Genomic DNA, 24,053 nt, shown 5'->3' with positions numbered 1-24,053 from the left:
GTGTATGTGTACACTCGTGTATGTACACACGGGGATGTGTACACTCACGGGGACCTAGCAGGGGGCGCCACCGAGGAGAGCAGTGGAAGGGCAAAAACTAACAGAATAAAATGTCAGAACCCCCCACCAGGCAAAAACAAAAAGAAAAACAAAACCCCGCAAGAGGACAGCGAACCCCAAGGAACAGAGTCGGCTGCTATGTCGGGAATACAAGCTGTGCAGCACCCTGCGCCCCTACCAGTGCAAACTGCCTCTTACCTGCCGGTAACAAGGGAGAACAGAACACCCAAGAGCCAAACAGGCAGCCAAAAAACCGAAAGGTAAAACGAACCAGCAGAGGCAGACCCCGAGGAGCCTGTGGAAGGTGGCCCCAAGGGCAGTACTTACAGGGCACCTAGGGAAGGCAGCCCAAGGCGCATGCAGCCCGAGTACTGAAGATAACTCCTGGCTCTCGCACCCCACAAAAACAAACACCACACGCAAAGCACAGTGCAGTAGCGACACTGATGCTAGAGCACACGACCTTCGCCTATAGCATCAGCCTCAAGAACTAAGGTGTGGGTAGCCAGCGTGGAGGGTCTGGGGCTCCCCCTTCCCCCTCCCGGGGAGGGGGGAGCTGCGCAGACAGCGGCATGGCGGCGTGTGACATCACACTAGTTTGCTTGTTTTCTGTTGGGGAGTTCTATCCACTAGTTGGGTTTTTGGTAGCAATTTTAACCAGAATAGGGGTTTGTTTTGAGGCGCTTACCTTTCTGGGTGCTTGTTCCGGTCGATGGCAAACATAGAATGCTTCCAACCACACGGGGGCTTCTATAGGCCATTGCTACCCTTGCCTCTCTGAGGGGGCCCGGTTCTGGCCGTGGTCCCCGGTAGGCCTAAGAACTCCATACACATGACTGATGCCAAAGTCTGACATTAGCATATCAGCTTGGGATAGCTTCGGGGAGCCGACAGGGCTCCCCCCAGAAAAATTCAATTGTACTTACCGACGACGTAATTGAGCCAACAATATGGGCGATGACGTCACACCCTGCATGATCGCTCATGCACGGTGCGTCCCAGAGGCGTCGCGCATGGTCTTCAAGCAGCCAGAGTTGCCAAAAATTTATTTTTGCGTCATTATTTACAGTGTCTAGGCCTATTTAAATTAGCAATATTAGTCACTAATTGTGTTGCACATAATGTTACATCATAGTCATTGTCAATAAATGTTGCATACATCGAGTATACACATGCACACACAAACGTTTTCCATTACGCCATTATATTATGTAATCACAATGTTCATTATTATATGTACACCCAAGCACGCACTATGTACAGGTTTTTGCGCTATTATTGCACATTTAGAATTCTTGGAGAGAGTGATAGTCGTTGAAACAGTCGACAACACACAATGGAACTGCACACGCTTCACACCATGTTTGCACCACTTTACGTTTCTGTTCTCTTCTTTTTGTTGTTTTACATACTAGGCATTCACGTTGGCCTATTGCACCCTTTCCAGCTGGAGGCAAATGTTCTAGTCTGTGTTGCTGAAAGGCCACCATGTGAGCAAGCCTGGGTGTAGCAGCATGCTGCAACACTGGGTTCATGATGGGTCTTTGCATGCCAGGGACATCTTTACCAAACTTTGCTAATAACTGTGTCGCAAGTGTAAAAACAAATGCACGGAAACTAGGTTTACTTCCAGTTTTCACAAGATACATATTTTAGCAGTTCAACATGCTCATGTCAACAAGATGGAAAAACACTTTTTTCGTCCATTTCAAAGTTTTCCACACACACTCGATAGTGCCAACCATCATGTCAGCCTTATCAATCAAAGGCATGTTGATATTATAGTCAAGAACATAATCTGGCTTATATACTGGTTCTTTCGTTACACGGTTCACCTTGCCACTGTTCACCAATGTACCCTCATGAACGGTTATCAGCAAGTTCACTTCTCTCTTGTCTTTCCACCGAACCGAGAGTATTTGATCACATTTCCGTAGCTGGCACTCACCAACTGCAAGTTTACCGTCAAACACTGGCATTTCCATTCTTCCTGCATTTACTGTGCCAACCAACCCGGTTCTATTTGCAATCAAGAACCTAGCTAGCAATGTACTTGTATAGCAGTTATCTGTGTATAAGATGTGGCCCTTGTTCATCCATGGTGCCATCAGTGACTTCACCACACTACCTGAGAAACCATGTTCGTCGTTACCAGGAATGTCTACATAGCTATCTGAATACAGAATCATATGTAACACATATCCTGTTTCACAGTCACACAGTACAAAGAATTTCAATCCAAATCTGTTTTGTTTGGAGGGAATATACTGCTTGAATGAAACACGTTCTTTGAAAAGCACAAGGGATTCGTCAATCACCAGCTTCTGTGCTGGTACGTAAAAATCTCTGAACTTTCTAATCACTTGATTCATATAATGCCTCACTCGCCAAAGTCTATCATCCTCTGTCCGGTCCTCATTACTTGCAAAATGCAGACACCGGAGGAGTATCTGAACCTGTTTCGGGACATATATTTCCCGAAGAAAGGTGTTGGAATAGTCAGATCTTTGCTCCAGTAATCTGTGATAGCATGTTTGACACAGTGCTTCATCAACATACATAATGCTTAAAATACATACATTTCACCTACAGTGGTGGTTTTCCAACGTTGCAATCGTGAAAATTCTGTTATCTCTCTTCTAATGAGATGAAGGTTCGTTTGGTGTACAATATATTCCATGAGCGGCTCATCATAGAATGCTGTAAAATAATCCAATTCACACATATCCTCTCCATTATCAGGGGAAAAGCTCTGTAATCCCAATGTCTTTATTGTCAAATAAAGCCAAATTTATAGCCCCTGAATTCAAGGAATAAAACCAGCACCATCACTCCACACTAGTACACCTGGTGTCCTGCGAGATGCAACAGGGGCACGACGGCAAGGAAGCGATGCACACCATGGACCAGGAGCTGAAGCCCGTCTACGCACAGTACGGGCGCTACGTGCATGTGAGGTGGATGCACATGAACATGAGGCTCTTGGTGCCTCAGGAGAAGAGTAGGGTAGAGGCGAAGGAGGAACCCCACACCCATATGCAGGGAAAACCCAGCGACCTCCCCATAGCAGCAAACCAGATTGCCCCCAGGAGCTACGGGGCACGGCCTGGGAAATGGAGAAGAGCGAGAGGTGAAGCACCCGAGAGAAAAGGGACTCAAAACCCCAGCACACGTGTACACCGCCCACATCAAAACAAACAACCACAGCCCATGTGCAGGAGGCGCCAATCTACAAGGAGCCCAATCGGGCTACAAGGAGGCCAATCTGGCAACCCTGTGCAGCGCAGGACAGTGCACGGACTGCACGGAGAGAAGACAAACACGAAAGAACGAAACAGGACCGAAAACCGAGAAGCTTGGAGAAGGACTAACAAGCCCCAGAAAGGACCAGAAGACGACAGACATGCCAAGAATACGGGAAGAATCAAAACCTTCCCGATCCCTCTAGAACATAAAGAAGCAAGCATGAAACACAAAGGCACGGAAGGCAAAGTCACACCCGAGACCAAAAGTAATGAAAATCCCCAAGAAGAGGGGAACATGACTGTGAAGGCCCGACCCAAAAAGGTTGGAGAAACGGACCCACCAACAGGACGAACCCGACGAATCCAAGGGACAAGGAACCAATCCTGGGGAGGGGCCGACTCCCAAAAATATGTACGGAGATGGGGGGAGGGGGAAGAAAAAACCCACACCTCGTAACCGTAAGCCCCGCCCAGAGGGTAGAAAAACCCAGGTGGGGTCTAAACGTCAGCCCCTCACCAGCCCTGGAAACCCACTAGGCAGGTCCCGGGGCCGAGCCGTTCCCCCAAAGCCCCAGCCTCACAAGAAAAGCCCGGGCAACCGGACAAGTACTAAAGAAGGGAGCCCACTGGCAGACTCATATAACACAGCTGGAGGAACAGGCTTGAATGCCTCTGTCGGTACCCTGGAAAGGAGGAAATCCCCGAGACCACCGAGTCTTAAGACCAGCGAAGCGCTGCCCTGACCCCAAACCCACAGATGGTAAGAATCTGGATGCAGGGAGGAAGGAGGGGGGGGGGGAGACCAAAACAGGGAAAAGACAAGAGGGCACGAAAAGAACAAAACTGAAGCATCCAACACCTCCAAACCCCGTCACGCCAACCAAAACGGGGCAGCCCCAGGGCTCTCGGGTAGCAAACGACTTAGCGCGTTGCACCAACAAAACTCAACTTGCAATGCCCGTGCTGCCTGCACCCGCATAGTCAGCCTAAGAGTGAGTAATCGAGCCACAAAAAAGCAACAAAACTCGCAGGGCTCCAGGCAGAAGGTGCCACCGACGCCACAAGCAGCAGACGGAGGCAAAACAGTGAGAGTCACCCTGAGACAAGGGGACAGAGCAACCCTAGAACTTGCACAAAGTGAAGGGGGACTCCAGGGTAAAATCCATCGAATCCATCCGCCCCCACGGGGTTTTCCAGGGTCCTAAGCGTTTACCTACAGGGACTCACGCCCTGGTAATCACAGTCAGGGTACTGCTAACTGGCGCCCACAAATACCAAACAACTTTCTAAGAACTGAATCCCCTGGGACGTGCACATTCACGGGGACCTAGCAGAGGGAACCACCAGAAGAAGGAAGAGTACTCAGTACACAGGGGGCAAGAACCAAGGCAGACCACCCCACCAGGCAGACAAACAAAAAGAAAAAGAAAACCCTGCAAGAGGACAGCGTACCCAGGCGGAACAGAGCCGGCCACTATGATTTGTGAAAAACAAGCTGCACAGTTCCCTGCGCCCCTGCCAGTGCAAACTGCTCCCTACCTCAAGGTGAACAAGGGAGACAGAACACCATAGCACACAAAGGGCGGTCGAAAACCAAGCAGTAAATGGCTTAGCAGGGGCAAAACCCAAGGAACTTGTGGAAGGTGGCCCCAACGGCAGTACTTACAGGCCACCTAGGGAAGGAAACCCTAGACGCATGCTGCCCGAGTACTGGGCTCACGCACCACCTAGAAGACAGTCAACCACACTCTAGGTACAGTGCTGAAACAACCACCGGAGCCAGAGCACACGACCTCAGCCTCTAGCATCAGCCTTAGAACTGACAAGTGGATAGACGGTGTGAGGGGTCTGGGGGGCTCCCCCTTCCCCTCCATGGGAGGGGGGGGGCAGCTGCACAGACAGCTGTGTAGCAACGTGTGACGTCATGACTGTTTGCTCGTTTCTTTTAGGGGAGTTCTGTTCACTTGTTCACATAACTTTGGTAGTAATAATTTCACCAGAATAAGGGTTTGTTTTGGGATGCATACCTCTCTTGGTGCCTGACCGGGTCGATGGCAGACATAGAATGCTTCCAACCACATGGGGGTTTCTATAGGTCATTGCTCCCCATGCCTCTCTGAGGGGGCCAGGTTCTGGCTCGTGGTCCCCGGTAGGCTCACAGAACTCCATACACATGACTGATGCCAAAGTCTGACATTAGCATATCAGCCTAGTAAGCTCCAGGGAGCCGAAGGCGCTCCCCCAGAAAATATCCCACAGTCCCCACCCCATTACATTACTAATTCCTATAAAGATTGTTATATTTACCAACCTTCTTTAGTAAAGAAGAGTAGAAACAAGCTCGTGCCCTTACATCACATTAAACTATTCTTCATAATTTTGTCATATAATTAGCTAATATTAATAACATTAACCTGCACAAACACTAACAGTCCCCCTGAAGCTGAAACAAAATCTTCCATCCATAGGCTGAGTTCATCCACTTATTTGAGTGGTATCACAGGAAAAGATCTAGTCAACAATTTGTATACAGGAATAAAACATTTACATGAATAAGCCTATAAGGATATTTACTACTGTGTTAAATTTAAATTATATTAAAATTAATTACTGAAATCAGTCATCAGGAAGAATAATCTAACCTGTTTCAGGTGTAGGGGTTGGAGGTGATTGTATGGACAGATGACGTGAGATGGGTAGATCTCTAGGTCTTCCCAGTTTACCTCCAAGTCTTACTAATCCAGAAACAACCTTGCTGGCTCTCGTAGTGCCTTGGATGTTACTAATACTACTGCTTGTACAGCTACTATCACAAGTAGTAGGTGCTTCAGCTTTACTACTCCCATTACTGCTACTGTTGCTCAGGCTATTGCTGAAGATCACAGCTGCTGTAGTTTCAAACATTGCAATATTATAATACTGTACAGGTTCTAGTTAAAATAATTATTTATACAAATAACTTTAATGATCAGTAACAGGTTAAAATAATAAAACTTAAATTTAAAGTACACCTGCTGTATGCAGCACCCAATTTCTGCAAAAAGCATGCAAACTTGAGTGAACTGAGAGTTTCAAGCAGAAACAAAAGAAACTGTATTTTATCATATAAAGCAAGAGATACGTATATATATTTCTGCAAGCAAATAATATAATAAGTTTAGCAGTGTCAGAAGATAAACTGGATATTGTAATAATGCAATTTGAGAAGCACTATAAGCTTGCTACTGTCTGTGAAGATTAATGCTCATCTCTTGGCAACAATTAAGCCCTTCTTTATCCACAATTCTAAATATTTACATTATCAAATCCTTGCAAAGCAACTTCAAGAAAACTCTTGCCAACTACAAGAGCGGCTTCTAGCACATTACCATTCAAGGGGTCAGTGTAAGCATTGGGAGAAGACAGCCTCCGTAATGAACTAGTATTATATGGCACGTGTTCTGATGAATTTTTGTTATTGTTAACATTTTGCGTTGTTCGAGGAACACTTGATGATCTTGTAAAAGTACCAGAAGGTGCCGCTGACTGTGGGCCTCGATGAACATCTGGTCTACCCCCAACAGTAGGTATATGATGTGCCACTCTACTTGAATAACCAGGTGGTCTTGGATATTGCTGCAACACAAAAAGCAATCATATTTTAGACTCCAATTATTCTTTACCATATCAATTAACCCTTAAACTGCACAAAACATACATATAAGATTTGACATAACTCAAGTTTTTCAAACTTGCACAAACACTTTCCAATTTTTTGTGCATAATCAACTAGGCAAGCGCTCCAACTTTGTCTAAATGATCACAACGCAACTTGAAAAAAAAACAGCGTTAAATGTAATGAAATGCCATTTTCTGGGTGAGTCCCGGAGGCTCCCAGAAGCTATCCAGGCTGATATGGATATCCCTAACTTTGGCATCAGTCGATATTGGTTAAGTTCTAAGCCTACCGGGGACCACGGCCAGAACCTGGTCCCCTCAGAAAGGCACGAGGAGCAATGGCCTACAGAAATGCATGTGTGATTTTGGAGCATTCTATATCTGCCATTGATTGAGAGAGGCATCCAGAGGGGTAAGCGCCCCAAAACAAACCCCTATTCTGGTGAAACCAATGAAAATAACCAAACAAGTGGACAGAACCCCCCCAAATAAAAACGAGCATGACGTCACACGCGCCGCATGTTTGTGCAGCAACCCCCCTCCCCCTCCCCGGAAGGGGGAAAAGGAAGCCCTCTGTTACGAACAACCTCCTGTGGAGGTCCTGTGGAGGTTGGTTTCGGTTGTAAAATGTTGGTGGACTCAGTGACGAGTGTTTATTAGAATAAATCCCCAGATGAGATCAGAGAGGCTGCGAGTCACCATTATTACTCCGCCCAGTAAAGTAGTGCCTTCTCAGCTGGAGATCATTAGAAATAATGTGAACTGGAATAGCCTAACTATGTAAGGGAAAAATGGACTCTATCAAAAAGTATGCATGGGGAATATAGTAAATAAAATCATTAATGTGTTTGATAGCATATGTAAAGAATAGAATATTAAAGGGCGATGATGCAAGAGAGGTGGACACTATCTTGACTGGAGGGGGAGGTGTATCACTGCCGACCGTCCCTGCTATTTGAGGGGTTTTCTCCGGCCGTACAGTCAGATAAGCCTATCCTTGTATATAACCAGGGTTGCAAGATTGGGTAGAGTAATATTACAGAAGTTGGAGAGGTTTTATAAGAGTCCAGGTTTCCTAGAGGCTAAAATATGTGTGTCATTGGATGATAGCATTTGTGGCTGGGTGCACGATACCAGGTATGGGACAGTGAGCTGTGGGGTGGTCAGAGCCACTTGAGTTTATAATACAAAGTGATCTTATGTTGTGAGGAAAACGCCTTGTCGAATGTATTCCTGTGTGACTTGTACGTATAAATTTGTGACTTGTGTACTAGGCTGTTTTCCTTACTCCTTATACTCCCTAGACAACATTTTAAGGACCACCACCACCAAATTCTCGATAGCTCTCTATGACAACAAAATCGTATCACTACTGATAACATCAGTAAGACACAGGCCCGTGATACCCCCGACCCCCTCGCCAGCAATCCACACAGCAGTTCTGAGGCTGAATATCAAACTATGCAAAATAACGCCGACAGGAGGGAGAGAGCATTGCCGGGGAGCCTCTGGGACTTGCCCAGAAAATCGCGTTTCAATACATTCAAAGCTGGTTTTCTGGGGGAAGCCCCTACGGCTCTCCGGAGCTAATTCACCAAAGACTAAAATAATGAATGGGACTTACCCGGGAGGTGGTCGTTGCTCCACACCTCAACCTGAAGTCAAGAAAGGCTGTAGCTGCCGACCCAAAGCGACACAGGCTCAACTAGGTCCAGGAACATTTACGAGGTAGCGTGCAGCCAGGACCCTGTTCGATCGCCAAAAAACCCTGTGCCCGAATGTCAGCCCCAGGATATGTTCCCAAAGATGGCGGCAAGAGCCGCAAACTTACGAACGTCATGGGCACGGGAATAGACCACAGGCTGGCTAGACTTAATAACCCTGCGGACAACCTGAGAGACCCGCACCCGCGAACAGGGAAGAAGGGAAACCGGATCAACCCAAAGCGCGTCCCCGGACACAGAAGCCTTGCTGTGCAAATAACGGCGGAGGACCGCAACCGGACAAAACACATGATGCACCCCCAGCCAGATCAACCAATCATCAACAACCCAAGTACCCCTCTGGAAAGCAGCAGTCTCCTTTGCCAGAAAAGAAGGAGATGGCTGCAGATGAACAAAACTATCACCATGACCGAAAGAGCAGAAACCCTCTGCCCCAGAGGACAGCATGAAGCTCCCAGACCCAACCCCCAAAGGCCAATGCTAACAGGAAAAAGAGTCTTCGAAAAGCAATCCTGAACCGAAGGGGCCACAACAAACCAAGAAGAGAAATAGTAGAGAACCCTATCCAAAGACAAGGACGGCTCAGGCGGTGCATGAGCAGGCCGAAGATGAAATTACGCATGAGACAGCTTGTGAAACGGTGCAGAAGTAAGTAATTTCAATACCGAAGCTGAAGCGGCTCCATCAGCGGCACACGATACGAGGCGACGGTATTCGGCATAAGATGACGGTCCTGGAACAACCATGAGAAAAAGTACACAGAAGGTGGTGGAGGCCAAGACCATCAGTAGTTATATATGGAGTTATATGACAAAGAGTGCTGGGAAGACGGGACACCACGAGCGTAGCTCTCATCTTGTAACTACACTTAGGTAATTACTTAGGTAATTACCACCCAAACTGAAAGCGAAGTACAACGACGAAGAGTCAAAAAGAAATGAAAGGACCGCCAGGAAACTTCATACTGCCACCAAGACGAAGCCCGCAGTATGGATATCATCAATGAAGCCACCTGATCACGATATAATTGGTGATGAACTCAAGTTAAAGATACCAGACGCGAAGACTCGAGGAGAAGAGCAAACCATTCTCGTAACTGACCGGGCCAATCTTCTGAAAGAGGCCGAGCTGCACAAAAACCTTCAGGTTCAGACACCGGGCAAGCAGTGCCTGAAACCACGGCTGGGCCCGCCATCACGGGGTCAAGAGGACTACTCGCGCCTGGTAAGTCTCCAAGCGAGCAAGGACCTGGAGCAATAGTTGAACCAGGGGGAAGAGGTACAAGAAACCACACTTCTACTAGTCCTGCCAAAAGGCACCGATCCCAACAGCCTCTCGGTCAGGGAAGGGCGCTGCATACACTGAAAGATGCCTTGACCATGCTGAGGCGAAGAGGTCCACCTCCGTTTGACAGAGCCAACTGAATGAGTCGGCATTGACCGTTCAACCCGAAAGGGAGACAACGAAAGCGGTAAGCCCCAAAACAAAACCGAGCCAGTCCCTGAACCCAGGATGAATAGGGACATGCCAATACACATCCTTGAGGTCCAGGGATACCATCTAAGCGCCTGACTCCAACATAAGCCGAACCTAGGATAGTGTGGGTCATCCGAAAGGAGGGGCAAAAAACCAGCGTTGAATGTAATGAAACTCCATTTTCTGGGTGAGTCCCAGAGGCTCCCCGGAACAATCCATGGCTGATATGGATACCCTAACTATTTTGCATCAGTCGATGTGGGTGGAGTTCTAGGCCTACCGGGGACCACGAGCCAGAACCTGGCCCCCTCAGAGAGGCACGGGGAGCAATGGCCCATAGAAATGCACATGTGATTTGGAGCATTCTATATCTGCCATCGACCGGGACAGGCACCCAGAAAGGTAAGCGCCACAAAACAAACCCCTATTCTGGTAAACAACAAAAATCGACAAACGAGTGGACAGAACTCCCCCAGGAAAACGAACTAACAAGCATGACGTCACGCGAGCCGCGCCGCATGTCTGTGCAGCTTACCCCTCCCTGGGAGGGGGAAGGGGAAGCCCCAGACCCCCGCGCTGGCGATCCTCGCCCCAGTTCTGAGGCTGGATATCAAAACCACGAAAAAAACGCCGACCGGAGGGCGGGAGGGTGCCGGGAGCCTCCGGAACTCACCCAGAAAATGGCGTTTCATTACATTCAACGCTGGTTTTCTGCGGGGAGCCCCTACGGCTCCCCGGAGCTACTTCACCAAAGACTACCTAAGAAAACAAGGGGACATACCCGGGAGGCGGTCGGTGAACCACTCCTCAACACGAAGTCGAGACAACAACCCAAGGACCCCTCCAGAAAGCAGCAGGCACAACATTCGCCAGAAAAAGGGAGAACGGCCGCAGACTAATAAACCTATGACCAAGACCATAAGAGCCAAAAACCACTGCGCCTGAGAAGAGCATGAAGCTCTGCCACACGACCCCCAGAGGCCAATGTGAACATAAAAAAAAAAGAGAGCCGAGGCAAAGCAAACCTGACCCCAAGGAGCGACAACCACCAAGGAGAAGAAAAACAGGAGAGCACCCTGTCCAAAGACCAGGACGGCACAGGCAGCGCATAAGCAGGCCGGAGGTGAAACAACGCACGAGACAGCCCGAGAAACGGCACAGAAGGAACATCGATACCGAAAGCTAGCAGCAGAATCCAAGGTGCCAGACCCAGGAACGGCCCCAAGCGCCTCTACATCCTCCGCAAGCCAATCCCATGACAGCCCCAGGAGGGAAAAGAAAACGCAGGACCAAAACCAAAATGCCACAAGCGTGCAAGTCCACCGCCACAAGTGCAGCCGACAGGGAAGGAACCCGCATAAGGAGCCGCCCCGCACCAACACCCCGCAGAAGGGCAGGAGCGAAAAGACTCATTAAGAGGAGCAAAATCGCCCCAAGGAAAACGAGTAGCGCCGAGACAGCGCGAAGAGAAGAGATATGCACAAAAGAACAAGAAGGCCAAACACCCAGAAGCTGCCGGGAAGAGGACCCACAAACCCTAGAAAGGACCGGAGGGAAGCTCAACCGAATGACGACAGACGTACCAGAAAACGGGAAGGAGCAAAACCGTCCCAAACCTTCGAGAACAAAAAGAAGCAAACACAAAGGACGAAGGCACAAAAACCCCGTCGCACCGAGACCAAAAGTCATGCAGAAACCCCAAGAAGAGGGGGGACATGACTGAGAAGGCCCGTCCCGGAAAAATGGGGCGAAGACCGTAGAAAAGCACCCACCGACAGGACGGAAAACACGGGCACAATGTACAAGGAAACCGAGCCCAGGGAGGGGCCGACGCCCACAAAGCACATGCGGAAAGGGGGAACGGAAAAAACCCCATACCACAAAACCGCAAGCCCCGCCCAGAGGGGGTAGAAATACCCCGGCGGGGAACAACGGGGCCTAAGGCCCCACATGTTAGCCCCCACACCAGCCCCGGGAACCCACCCTGCAGGCCCCGGGGCCGAGCTGTCCCCTCAAAGCCCCAGCGTCAAGAAAAAACCCGGGGCAGCCGTGAAAAACACCAAGGAAGGGAGCCCACTAGGCTCTGGAACTTGAACGGAAACAGAAGGATAGGCGGACTCTCAGCTACAGCGACCAGTGATACAGTAACGCCATGGATACGCCAATAACAGTTCCAAAATTGAACCATGTCCATGGAACCGAGGTTTCCATGGTTTTTCCATGGAACATGGAAAAACCAGGCCTGGCACAGCAAGACCGGCAAGGAAGGAGGGCCCCAGAGGGAGCACGGAAGGGCCGCACATAATGCCACAACCAACCCCGACATGCAGCTGCAGTACCAAAACCGCAGCAAAACGTCACCACACTCCCCGAGGAAGCGACAGAGAAGATAGAGAAATCGTACACGAGTGGCACACAAGGGGACACAGGCGGAAACCGTGCACCCAACTGAGCCACAGGGATGGTAGGAGAAACGTGTGCAGTGTAACAGGCAATCTAAGGAACACATTAGGCAGCCCAACTTGGGCTGACCCCATACACAGCCCCAAGAGCAGAGACGAGAGCGCCCATGAAGCACAGAATCCGCTCGACAGGCAAACGACAGGGGAGAGGCGGAACCAAAGAGCCAGAACCCAATCCTGCAAGCACAAGGAGGCGAGCACAAAACACCCTCGACACAGGAAAACATACCAGCGAACAGGCACCCCCACCGTTGCTCCGTGGAACAATGTGGAGGCAGGGCCCCGAACTCAAGCAAGGTTAGACAAGCATAAGAGAGGGGCAGGAGTACAGGCAGGAGCCGCCTCAGAAGGGCCAAGAGGCCACCCGCAGACACCCGTGAACCGAGGAAGGAATCAGGTGGAGAGAACAAGAGCTGCCCAGTATGGGCCAATAGCCCTGCAGTAGGCACCTCGGGTGATACGGTCCACGTTCTCAAGTACGTATGTACACCCATTCCTACTTCCAAAAACAAAAACAGCGTCAGGAAGGAGACACCAAACCGCACCAACTCACCTGCAGAACATAGGCGCCGAAGGGTCATGACGCAAGCTTTCGAGTCCTTAGCCGCCGGGAGGCGGCCAGGGCGCCCATGCTGGAGAGGAGAGGAGCGGCGAAGGAGGCTCCCCACCCTAGAACGCAGGGAAAACCTTGTGACTTCCCCACAGCGGCACCCCAGAACACACCCAAAGCAATGGGGCACGGATTGGATTAAGAAAAGAGCGAGAGGCGAAGTCCCCCCCCCCCCCCCCCCCCGAGAGAAATGGATGCAGAACACATGTGCACACCGCCCGACACCAAAACAAACTCCCACGACGCATGCGCAGGACGCGAAAGAAAAGTAGCCCAACAGCGCGAGAAGTAGCCCAACAAGGCGAGAAGTAGCCCAACAGGGCGAGAAGTAGCCCAACTGGCGACAGTAGCCCAACCGGCGACAGTAGCCCAACCGGCTACAAGGAGCCCAACAAAGCGAAAAGTAGCCCAACCGGCGACAAGCAGCCCAACTGGCGACAGTAGCCCAAACTGCTACAAGGAGCCCAAACGGCTACAAGGAGCCCAAAGGCGACAAGGAGCCCAAAACGGCTACAAGGAGCCTAAAACGGCTACAAGGAGCCCAAAACGGCGACAAGGAGCCCAAACGGCGACAAGGAGCGCAAACGGCTACAAAGGAACCCAAACGGCTACAAGGAGCCCAACCTGTCCAGAACAGAAGGAACCAGTATGGAGACAAACTCCGGGACACGCAGGAAGTAAGCCGCAAAGGCCAACTGCACCGCAGGCGAAGAGATGTGGTTAGCCGAAAACCTCCGGAAGACGGAACCGAAGAAAACACAGGGACACGGAACCGAACCCGGGGAGGAGCAGAACCCAAGCCCAAATCGTACGCAGAGGGGGGGGGAAAGAAAACCCCACTCCTCGCAACAGTAAGCCCCGCTCAGAAGGACGGAAATCCAGGCGGGTTGCAATGGAGCCCAAGGCCCCCAAGGCCGCTCCTCCCCAACCCCAGGAGCCTCTACACCAGGCCCCGGGGCCGAGTCGACCTCCAAAGCCCCGGCCCCACAAGAAAAAGCCGGGGCAGCAGAGAGAGCTGGAAGAGAAGGGGCTCATTGGTCAGACCCCAGAGCATTGGCCGGAGGAACAGACTCGAATGCCTCCACAGCTACCCCGGACGGGGCAATCTTGAGGTTATCTTGAGATGATTTCGGGGCTTTTAGTGTCCCATCGGCCCGGTCCTCGACCAGGCCTCCACCCCCAGGAAGCAGCCCGTGACAGCTGACTAACACCCAGGTACCTATTTTACTGCTAGGTAACAGGGGCATAGGGTGAAAGAAACTCTGCCCATTGTTTCTAGCCAGCGCCTGGGATCGAAGCCTGCAGATGCGTAGGGGCCGGAAGCAGGAGGGGGGAAAACAAGGGGGGCGTGGAAGAACCAAGGCTGAAGCAACCAAAACCCCCAAGTCTGGGTCCCTACACAAGCGGGGCAGCATCGGAGCGTCCAGGGAAGCGAAAAACCTGAGCGTGTTGCAACAACTGCAATGCTGCCTGCACCCACGGGAATTCATCAGCAGACTGGGTGAATGGAGTCACGAACAAGCAACAAAGCTCGCAGGACTCAGGGTCGAATGTGTCACCGACCCAACAGGCAGCATGACGGAGGTAAAAACAAGGAGAGTCACCCTGAGACAAAGGAAGAGAGCAACCCTCAACTCGCACAAAGCTGAGAGGGGACGCAAGGGTCTCCACTATCGGACCCGAGAGACCCCGGGGGTTTTCCCAGGCAGGGCACTGCTAACTGGCGCCCCAAACTACCAAGCAAACTGCTAAAGCTGAACCCACGGGACGTGTCCACTCGTGAGGGCAAAGCAGGGGGTGCCACCACACAAACGCACCTAATATAAGGGGGGGGGGGGGGAACACAAGGCAGACCCCCTCCTACCAGGCAAAAACAAATATAAAAGAAAAACCACAGAAGTGGACAACGTACCCAGATGGAACAGAGCCGGCCGCTGTCATAGGTGAAAACTAGCTACGCAGTACCCAGCGCCCCACCAGTGCTATAACTACCACTTACCACAAGGCAAACAAGGGAGTAAAACCCCCAAACACTCGGGGCGGCCCAAGGCCCCCAGGTTTGAGATCTCTCAAGTTGGACCCGAGGCAGAGCAGTTCTCCATACCCTCTACCCCTTTTCTTTGGAGAAAAGGCAGAGTCCAGGGAAAAGGTTCACAAGAAGGGAGCCTGCTGGTGGTACCCAGAAGCCTCGGCAAGAGGAACTGACTCAAATGCCTCCATCCCCGATCTGAATGGGGAAGCCTCCAAAGCTGCCCGAGTCTCATTACCAACTAAACCCTGACTCCGAAACCCTCAGACGTTTGGGAGCTGCAAGCAGGGGGAGAGGTGCAGGGCGAACAACAAGGGAAGGACCAGGGAGCGCAGACTGTATCAAAGTCAAAGCGACGAATGCCCCCAGGTTTGAGTTACCTATAACCAAAACGGGGCATCTGGGCAGAAAACCACCCTAGCGCGTTGCAGCAACCTAAATCTAGAATGCAACGGGATGCTGCCTGAATGCTAACAGAAATATCATCAGAATAATATTGGAGTACAAGCAGAGAACACAATTCGCAAGACTCTTGAGTCAAAGGAATAACCTCGCAAAAATGCAACATCCCCAGAGGCAACAGAAACCGGCTGCAGCATAGGTAGCAGGCTGCACAACACCCTGATGCCCCAACCAGCACGATACCACTTCCTACCCAAGGCCAAACAAAGGCCCCAAACACCAGCGGACCCCAAGGGCCTGGTAAATGTTGAGCAGGAAGAACCTCCATGGAAATGATTCCCGAACTTTCCAGGGAAGAAAACACTAACACACAAGGGCAGTACTGACAGGGAGTTTAGGGAAGGGAGCCCCTAAGGGCATGCAGGCCAGGTACTGATCAGTAACTCCTGGCCACCACACACAACAATAACACAGCAGAGAGCGTCACAAAAGCAAACACCGCCAAAGAACTGAACTGAAGGCCTGAATAGCCGGCATGGGAGGTCCGGGATCCCCTCTCAAGGAGGGGAGGGGTGCCCAGACGAGTAGCACAGCAGTAGAGTGAGACGTTTCCTTGGGATTGGAGAGAGTTCTACCTCTCTGCTCTTACCATGTGGGGTATGTTTTATTATGCCAACTTTTCTGGGTGCCTAACCCCAGTTGATGGCAGATAAGGAAAACCCCCAACCACAGGGAGGTTTTCCAGGGCCATTGCTCCCAGAAACCTCTTTGAAGGGGCCAGGTTCTGGTTTGTGGTCTCTGGTAGGTGAAAATCCATAGCCAATATTCCAGTCTAATATAAAACACATTACCTCAATAGCTCCAGGGAGCCTCTGGGGCTCCCCACAGATATTGAGTTATTACACACAATGAGTAAATTACAGTGAAAAAAGAATACATAAACCATCTAATTTGAACATTGACAAATGAGAAAAATTGTATCATCATGAGTCCATTGACCCAATGAACCTCCCTCCCAGCTTCCTCCTGATGCACACAAAACCAAAAAGACTTAAATATTAACCCTTGGGCTGCTCGAGTGATTTTACCATGCAATATCCTGGTGCACACACACACACACACACACACACACACACACACACACACACACACACACACAGAACCGGGCCTATTCTACAAATTCATAAACAACAAATTGCAGGTAAAGGATAATATCCAGAGGTTGAAAATGGGAAACAGATTCACGGAAAATGAAAAGGAAATGTGTGAAACATTAAATGAAAAGTTCCAAAGTGTGTTTCTACAAAATGAAATCTTCAGAGAACCAGACACAATAAGAATTCCAGAGAACAACATAGAGCGGATAGAGGTGTCTAGAGATGAAGTGGAAAATATGCTAAAGGAGCTCGGGAAGAACAAAGCAGCTGGCCCAGATGGCGTTTCACCATGGGTTCTGAGAGAATGTGCATCTGAACTCAGCATTCCACTTCACCTGATCTTTCAGGCATCCCTGTGTACAGGAATCGTAGCAGACGTGTGGAAACAGGCTAACATAGTTCCAATCTACAAAAGTGGCAGCAGAGAAGACCCCCTCAATTATAGACCTGTATCATTGACAAGTGTAATAGTGAAAGTATTGGAAAAGCTAATCAAAACTAAATGGGTAGAACACCTGGAGAGAAATGATATAATATCAGACAGGCAGTATGGTTTTCGATCTGGAAGATCCTGTGTATCGAATTTACTCAGTTTCTATGATCGAGCCACAGAGATATTACAGGAAAGAGATGGTTGGGTTGACTGCATCTATCTGGATCTAAAAAAGGCTTTCGACAGAGTTCCACATAAGAGGTTGTTCTGGAAACTGGAAAATATTGGAGGGGTGACAGGTAAGCTTCTATCATGGATGAAAAATTTTCTGACTGATAGAAAAATGAGGGCAGTAATCAGAGGCAATGTATCGGAATGGAGAAATGTCACAAGTGGAGTACCACAGGGTTCAGTTCTTGCACCAGTGATGTTTATTGTGTACATAAATGATCTACCAGTTGGTATACAGAATTATATGAACATGTTTGCTGATGATGCTAAGATAATAGGAAGGATAAGAAATTTAGATGATTGTCATGCCCTTCAAGAAGACCTGGACAAAATAAGTATATGGAGCACCACTTGGCAAATGGAATTTAATGTTAATAAATGTCATGTTATGGAATGTGGAATAGGAGAACATAGACCCCACACAACCTATATATTATGTGAGAAATCTTTAAAGAATTCTGATAAAGAAAGAGATCTAGGAGTGGTTCTAGATAGAAAACTATCACCTGAGGACCACATAAAGAATATTGTGCAAGGAGCCTATGCAATGCTTTCTAACTTCAGAATTGCATTTAAATACATGGATGGCGATATACTAAAGAAATTGTTCATGATTTTTGTTAGGCCAAAGCTAGAATATGCAGCTGTTGTGTGGTGCCCATATCTTAAGAAGCACATCAACAAACTGGAAAAGGTGCAAAGACATGCTACTAAGTGGCTCCCAGAACTGAAGGGCAAGAGCTACGAGGAGAGGTTAGAAGCATTAAATATTTAAAAACTAGAAGACAGAAGAAAAAGAGGTGATATGATCACTATGTACAAAATAGTAACAGGAATTGATAAAATCGACAGGGAAGACTTCCTGAGACTTGGAACTTCAAGAACAAGAGGTCATAGATTTAAACTAGCTAAACACAGATGCCGAAGAAATATAAGAAAATTCACCTTCGCAAATAGAGTGGTAGACGGTTGGAACAAGTTAAGTGAGAAGGTGGTGGAGGCCAAGACCGTCAGTAGTTTCAAAGCGTTATATGACAAAGAGTGCTGGGAAGACGGGACACCACGAGTGTAGCTCTCATCCTGTAACTACACTTAGGTAATTACACACACACACACGAACTGAAGGGCAAGAGCTACGAGGAGAGGTTGGAAGCATTAAACATGCCAAAACTAGAAGACAGAAGAAAAAGAGGTGATATGATCACTACATACAAAATATTAACAGGAATTGATAAAATCGACAGGGAAGATTTCCTGAGACCTGGCACTTCAAGAACAAGAGGTCATAGATTTAAACTAGCTAAACACAGATGCCGAAGAAATATAAGAAAATTCACCTTCGCAAATAGAGTGGTAGACGGTTGGAACAAGTTAAGTGAGAAGGTGGTGGAGGCCAAGACCGTCAGTAGTTTCAAAGCGTTATATGACAAAGAGTGCTGGGAAGACGGGACACCACGAGCGTAGCTCTCATCCTGTAACTACACTTAGGTAATTACACTTAGGTAATTACACACACACACACTATATATATATATATATATATATATATATATATATATATATATATATATATATATATATATATATATATACAGTGGTACCTCGCATAACGATTGCCCCAAAAGACGAATATTTTGGGTAACGAACGGCCCGATCGGCGTCAAATCGTCCCGTATGACGAACGCTGGTTTGTGTAACGTCAACACCACATGGTGGGGGTCGCGCTGCTTCTTGCACATTCTTAGACGCCTCCGACGATGCACATAAATTATGTTGCTCTTGGTTAAAGATGCTAATGATGCTGGGATATAAAAAGGGTGACTGCTGAGATGTTGCAAAGCATTGACGTTTTTGTAGGAAAAAGGAAATGAAATGTCTGATATACAACAAATGTCAAAAAAGTTCGTTCGGTGTTCGGCAGGTAGGCTGCTCCAGTATAACAATCTTTCTTTGTTTCAAATGTGTTCCATTTGTTTTTTATTTGTCATTTGCATCTCAATAATGGAGAAGCCTACCTTACATACACTGAATAAACCATTATGACATTTTCCTTTCTTCAAATGTGTTCAATATTTATTTTTCATTTGTCTTATAGCAAAAGGTTCGTTTGGTGGTCGGCAGGTAGGCTGCTCCATGTTTCTTACATACAAAAAAACGTAAATAATAAAAAAATGAAGAATTTTGAAAACCAGTACAAATGTCAAAAAGGTTCGTTCGGTAGTCTACAGGTCGGCTGCTCCATGTATCTTAAAAAAAAAAAAACGAAAAATAAAAGAACTGTTGAAACAATTTGAAAAATGGACAAATGTCATAAAGGTTCGTTCAGTGTTTGTCGGGTAGGCTGCTCCATTATTGAGACGTAAGTGACAAATACAAAACAAATGGAACACATTTGAAACAAAGAAAGATTGTCATAATGGAGCAGCCTACCCAACAAACACTGCACGAACCTTTTGCCATAACGAATATGAAAGACAAGGGCTGCTGGCTGGGTTAGTACTGCGTGAGCAACCATTTGTGGCACACGTGCCTCTGGCTCTCAAACACCTGTCCCACACGGTGTTGAAAGACTGTGCTCAGTCGGTGCAATTCAGACCCTTTTGTTTGAAGAACATAAGGGTCATAACATTGGTGAAGCTAGGCACAATAAGGGCTTAACACAACGGTCGGATGCCAGTGATACAGCACCTATGAGGATGATACAGCAAGCGTATCCAGGTGTAGCTCTGAGCCCCACCCTTGCCATCTCTAATGTATATAGATGATACATAGATGAATCGTTTTCTGCGTTCAGTGATGATGCATCTAATACAAGTAGCATAGATTAACAGTGTTAGCGGCTTCCATGGTGGTGGTGGTCATTGATATTTTCAAGAATACCTGAATCTCTTCCTGACTGATGGACACTCTTTGAGGCTAGCTGAATCTCTTCCTGACTGATGGACACTCTTTGAGGCTAGCTGAATCTCTTCCTGTGTGGGACCTTACAAAGCGATCTTTTCAAGACTACCTTACAAATTGAGCTTTTCCTATAATCGTTTCAATACTACTTTATGCTTTACAAGCTTGGCTACATACCACCTACAAGTACTAAAGCCAAGGGTGCACGCGAGTGCGTTATTTGCAAGCACACATAACGATGAAACAGGAAACAAAAATCTATCTGTAGCTGGTGCAAGGAGAGCAAAGTCGCGCTGTGTACCATGGACTACTTCGTTGACTATTATGCACCTCCAAAGTACTGAGTGTGTTACTGTGTAAATAGTATGTGAAACTGTACATATTGTAATATTAGTGAATTTTTACCACGTAATATTGTGACAATAAACATTTATTGTGGACACATTACTGACACATGTATCACAAATTCATGGAAAATTATGAACATTCTACTGTATACATATTGTAAAGGTCACAAATATGCATCATATACGATAAAAGAAACAAATAAAACCGCATTGGAAATGCATAGAAAAAATATTTGAAAATATATTTGTGGCAACACGCGGTGCTTGAATGGCCTGTGCGACCGTGTCTGGGAGCTTCACACACGGGCGACCAGCCCCTGATAAGTACAGGAATAAGAGCCTCGTTGGACATAGAATCGCTGTTCACCAACGTACCAGTGGACGAGACAATCGGGATGATAGCCGACAGAGTGTATCGTGATCCAGCCTGTACTCCTCTTGACATACTGTAACCCCGCGATTATCCGGGATTCGAACATCCGAGAAACGCCCTTATACGGCCAAAATCGTGAACGGATAAAGTTATCACAATATCCGGCCAAAATAGCCACAGGGACCGGATTAAAGCAGGTTTTCTGCAGAAATTACACTATCCGGTCAGTCCCCCAGATAATCGTGCCTTTGTCCGTATATGAAAACATGAGGCAGGCCATACGGTATTAATCCCGTCTGCCCGAGACTCGAGGCGCATGGTGTAGGTGGGGGTGGGGTGGGTGGGTGGTGTTGGGAGGGTGGGAGGGGTGCGTCAAGAGGTACTACCTGGGTACAGGAATTACCATTAATTTTAGAACAATTAATCATAGCCAAAAACAAATAAAATAACTACTAGTAATTATGTAATAACAAATAAATAAGTTTCCTAAAAGCATTGTGCACAGGCTGAAGTTTCCTTAAAAAATATTGTGAATTTTTTTCCTCCTGGCAGCCTACGTAACGCTATGGCTACCCCAAGTGGACCTGTCCAACACTGGTCAACCCATGTGCGTCCGTCCCTCGTGTTATACACAGTGCTGCGCCATTAGTGAAATATTTTTTTAAATAACTTTTTTATTTTCATAGTAACCTTGAACATTTTTGGCCAAGACTATGTCTGGTAGCAGAAAGATCGATTGTGGAGGTGTTAAGAGGAAGAATGTTGTCCTAACAATTAAAGACAAGTCACAGTTATACGCCTCAACCAGTGCGGCCTCACAGTGTTGCGCCATTAGTGAAATATTTTTTTAAATAACTTTCTTAATTTTCATAGTAATTTTGAACATTTTTGGCCAAGAATATGTCTGGTAGCAGCATCAATCGTTCTGGAAGTGTTAAGAGGAAGAAGATTGTCCTAGCAATTAAAGACAAGTTACGTGTTGTTCAAACAGTGAGGCGTCACAGGCAGCCAAGCGCCTTCAACAAGTGAGGCGCCACAGGCAAGCCAAGCTCCTTCAACAAGTGAGGCATTATAGGCAAGCCAAGCGCTTTCAACAAGTGAGGCGCCACAGGCAAGCCAAGCGCTTTCAACAAGTGAGGCGCAAGCAAGCGCCTTTAACAAGTGAGGCGTCACAGGCAAGCCAAGCGCCTTCAACAAGTGAGGGCATGCAAGCGCTTCAACAAGTGAGGTGCAAGCAAGCACCTTCAACAAGTGAGGCCTCACAGGCAACCCAAATGCCCTCAACCAGTGAGGCTTCAGCAGCTGGCAGTCAAAACTAACTTAGCTTAATGAACTGTACAGTAATTTTAAGTGTTAATTTTAGTGTTGTGTTAGTATAGGTTACGTAAATTGTTAAGAATTTTTAACTTCAAGATGTGTGGCATCAATCAAGAAGACGAACACCAACAAGGTAAGTTGAGGTTTCTAGTTGAATATTTAATAATTGTATGTGGCAAGGCAATTCAAATTATGTTGTTTGTAGTATAAAAATAGTTGGAAATGGTCACTTTTGGACTCGTAGGTGAAAAAGTACCATTATCCGAAAAATGTGATAATCCGGCTGGGGGTCCTTCCCATATAGTCCGGATGATCGAGTGGAGACAGTACCAGAAAATATCCTAAGGAAACTACTCCAAGCTTGTACTAAAGAGGCACCCTTCTTGAGCCCGGATGGGCACATGTATAAGCAAGTAGATGGGGTCGCCATGGGTTCTCCCCTAGGTGTCCTGTTTGCAAACTTCTACATGGGTACCATCGAGCAAAAAGTCTTAGTCGACATGAACTTGAAACCGGCCATATACTGCAGGTATGTCGACGACATTTTTACACAGGTACCTGGTGTCAGACATCTGCAGGAGCTGAAGGAGGCATTTGAGCGGAGTTCCGTGCTGCGTTTCACTTACGAGATGGAAAAGGATGGGAAGCTGCCCTTTCTAGATGTAATAGTCATGGAAAAGAGCGGTTTCCACACTGCAGTCTACACTAAGGAAACGAACATAGGAATGTGCCTAAATGCCAAAACCGACTGCCCAGATAGGTACAAGAAGAGTGTTGTTAACGCATATGTCGACCGTGCTCTCAGCCACAGCTCAGAATGGAAGCAAGTCGACGAAGAACTCTGTAGGGTAAGGCAGGTCCTAGTCAACAACGGCTTCTCCAATGGTTTCGTCGAAGACATCATAAGAAGGAAAGTGAAACGCCATGCAACCTCTGAAGAGACAACTAACACAACACCTATACCCCCTATTAGACTATTTTACAGGAACTTCTTTTCCACAGCTCATAAAACGGAGGAAAGGGTCCTGAAAGATATTGTTAATAGAAACGTTATCCCTACAGACAAAAATCAGAGGATACAACTGACGATTTACTATAAAACCAGAAAAACGGCCAGCCTACTCATGAGAAACTCTCCAGACACAAAACAGAATGCTTTAAAAGAGACCAACGTCGCCTATGCCTTCAAATGCCCACTTGGGGACTGTAAGCTCCAAAAAACCCAGTATATAGGCAAGACAACAACATCTCTTTCTAGGCGTTTAACGATGCATAAGCAACAGGGCTCCATTAAGGAACATATAATCTCTTCCCACAACCAAACCATCGCCAGAGAAATCCTAGTAAACAACACAGAAATCATCGATAGATACTTTGATAGCAGGCAGCTTGACGTTTGCGAGGCACTACACATCGAGAAGTCAACACCAGCAATCAACAGCCAATTAATGCACAACTATATTCTACCCACCTCAAGACTCCGCTCCAATATAGAAGCATCAAGAAATATGGACCAATAGGCTTTCTACAATCACTTCTATTCAATACCCATTGTTTCATGTTCTGTCTTGTGTTGATGAAATTAATACCTTATTAAATACCACCTCACCCCATCCACCTCACTCAAAT

General features: G+C 47.6%; 1 protein-coding gene across 1 annotated transcript in view; it reads right to left on the bottom strand.

Annotated features, from left to right (window-relative positions):
* TBC1D5 (TBC1 domain family member 5) overlaps positions 1 to 24,053 on the bottom strand; it is a gene marked incomplete in the record, with an annotated part of 601,299 nt that overhangs the window by 69,077 nt on the left and 508,169 nt on the right. The window contains 2 exon segments of the mRNA XM_045742746.2: positions 5,948 to 6,193; positions 6,674 to 6,920. Of these exon segments, the coding sequence (XP_045598702.1) occupies positions 5,948 to 6,193; positions 6,674 to 6,920 (493 nt within the window).

This window comes from Procambarus clarkii, chromosome 11 (assembly GCF_040958095.1).
Source record: "Procambarus clarkii isolate CNS0578487 chromosome 11, FALCON_Pclarkii_2.0, whole genome shotgun sequence".
Classification (NCBI taxonomy): domain Eukaryota; kingdom Metazoa; phylum Arthropoda; class Malacostraca; order Decapoda; family Cambaridae; genus Procambarus; species Procambarus clarkii.
This window is presented reverse-complemented; position numbering and strand designations above follow the sequence as displayed.